Consider the following 2,456-nt stretch of genomic DNA (forward strand, 5'->3'; position numbering starts at 1 on the left):
GCGAGCGCGCCCAGGGCCCCGCTGGGGAGAGGGGGCCCCGCGGGGGCAGCCGACCTACCTCACCTCGTCACACAGGCTGTTCATCTCGCCGATCAGGCGCTGGTTTTCCTGTTCAAACTGGAAGCAAACAGCACGGGAAGGGACGCTGAGCGAGAGGCCCAGGGTCCAGCGGGCGTCTGTGTGGACGCCCCCTCGCGAGCCGCCTCGCCAGCGCGGAGCCCCACAAGTGGTGGGGCCCTGTCGCCTCACTTCTCCGGCTCCCCCCAGGCCACGCAGCGGCGGCCCCGCCCTGTCCTCTCCCCCACACCCGCCCGCTCACCCCTGCCCGCTCGGGTCCCGCTGCCCACGTGGCCCCGCCTGGCCACGCTGGCTCCTGGGGCATCTCCTGCCCACGCCCCTGAGGTCTGAGCGCCGCAGGGGAACCCGACGTTCCCTGAAGCCCAGACCATCAGGATGGCCACGTCCCTTGGGACGCGCCCTCTCGCGGAAAGGCCGCCTCTGTGCCTGTGGTCGGGACACCGGGCGCCTGCCAGGGCCGGAGTGCAGCGCCGCCTGGGGAACCCTGCCCCTCGGGCGCCCGCTCTGCCACGCCCTCGAGCGGTGAACAGGGCGATTTAGAAGAATAAAAATTTCCCTTTTGCCTATCAGTTAATGGCCACCTCGGCTACTTGAGTCCAGTACTTCAGGAAAATGTTACTCTAGCATGGAGCTGGTAACTTAGACTAGTTTGCGTGGTTTTATTTTAGGGGGTGCGGTGCTTTTTCCCCCCAGTGATCAAATACTGCCCTTTAAATTTCAGAGTGTTCCTAGGTAAAAGCAGCTAGAGGCTTGGGGCGATTCGTTGCTGGACAGTTTCCAGGAACAGCGCTGCCCTCTGCCCCGGGGCAGGCGGGGTCACCAGCTGCATTTCCGGAGACCCAGAGCAGGCCGGCAGGTGGGGACCAAGGTCAGATGCCGGTGCTCGTCTCCTCCAACCCGGGGCTCCTCCAGCCTCTGGAGGGAGAGGCCCCTCGCGCTCAGGGGAGCGGCCTCTGTCCGGAGGTGGGGGCCACGGTCACACTGGCCACGGCAACCACTGGTTCCGGCCCAGGGCAAGGCTGAGGCCCCGCGCGGGCGCGGCAGGTGTGCGGGGCTTCGGAGAGCCCGTCCCTGCGGCCTCTTGGGGCGCTGGGGCGCTCCCTGGCCACCGGGCGGCCGGTCGCTTTCTCCCGGCCCAGAAGCGTGGCGTCCTCAGCCCTGCTGCCTGCTCCAGGCCGCCCCTTCACCTCCAGGCTGTGCTGTGACCCTGGGCCGGCACGGGCCTCTGCCGTCATCACTGAAATGGGCACGGAGTCAACTCCCGGCGCCGCCGGATGTGCTGGCGAGCGCGAGGCAGCGACGGGCCCAGGGCCGGGGAGTGCGAAGCGGGTGGTGAATGCCCGTTCCACCTTTCCGTTTCAAATTCTAGGGCCCATGTGGCCCCTGGTCCTGTCACTCAAGCCCGAGGGCAGGCCCCACAGGAGCACTGCTGGGGGCTGGGTCTCCACGCTCAGCACCGAGGAGAGGGGTGCCACCCCTGGCCCCGGTCCCCGAAACGCCATCCACCTCCAGGCGCTGAGCTGGGGGAGGGGGGCGGGCGGCGGGGAGCCGGTCTCCGGAGCAGGGCAGTCCACGGCCCTACGGGCTCTGCGCTGCCCGGGGTCAGCAGTGCGGAGCGGCCCTGGGCCCCCGCCGACCACAGCACGTCCCAGCACAGGGCGGCACAGCCCGAGTCCGCAGGGCGGGGAGCCCTCTCGCAGGCGGGCACGCGGGCAGTCACCGAGCCGCTTCAGTTCCACTTCGGCCGGCTTGTGCCTCGCAAAGCGCTCAGATGCGGTTTGCAGGCTACGAGTCCGCACGGTGGCTCTGAGGAGAAAACCACTCCACCAGGCCTGGGGGTGAAGCCGGGCCGCGAGATGGCACCCGCACGGCAGGGCGCTAGAGCAGGCGCTCGCCGGGCCGCCCGCCCCCTCAGGACCTAGCCCTTCCAGCAGGGTCTGCCGGCCGAAGCCCGGCGATGGTCTGCAGCCTCCACCAGCGGCCCAGGGCCGCACCCCAACTTTCGCCCGCGCACCCCGATCCTAGCAGTTCCGTGTTGTCAGGTATGAGCCGCGGCCGGCCACGCACCACGGGCCCTCCCACGGGCCCGGCTCCGGCACGGGGCTAGGACCAGCTGTCCTGGGCAGCCAGGCCGACGCACGACGCAAGTTCAGCGGGACCCCGAGAACACGAGCAGCCCAGAGCGCCCGAGGCAGAGCCGTGAGCGCGCCGCGAGGAGTTTCTCTCTCGAGTGCGTCGGGAGGCCATCTTCCCCTCTGGACACCGCTCGTATGGACTCAAAGCACAGGCCCACCCGCAGCGAGGTGCCCGCGGGGTGGGGTGCGGCTCTCGCCTAGCCAGCGGCCGAGGCGCACGTGACCGCGGTCCGAGGGCGAAGG

General features: G+C 69.8%; 1 protein-coding gene across 1 annotated transcript in view; it reads right to left on the minus strand.

Moving 5' to 3' along the window:
• Nucleotides 1-2,456, minus strand: part of STX18 (syntaxin 18) — a 13,112-nt gene that overhangs the window by 2,407 nt on the left and 8,249 nt on the right. Inside the window, exon 5 of the mRNA XM_012724044.1 lies at nucleotides 64-257. Coding sequence (XP_012579498.1) covers nucleotides 64-257 — 194 coding nt within the window. The remainder of the gene's footprint in view (nucleotides 1-63; nucleotides 258-2,456) is intronic.

The sequence above is a fragment of the Condylura cristata genome, unplaced genomic scaffold (genome assembly GCF_000260355.1).
Source record: "Condylura cristata isolate star-nosed mole 26May11 unplaced genomic scaffold, ConCri1.0 scaffold00012, whole genome shotgun sequence".
NCBI classification, from domain to species: Eukaryota; Metazoa; Chordata; class Mammalia; order Eulipotyphla; family Talpidae; genus Condylura; species Condylura cristata.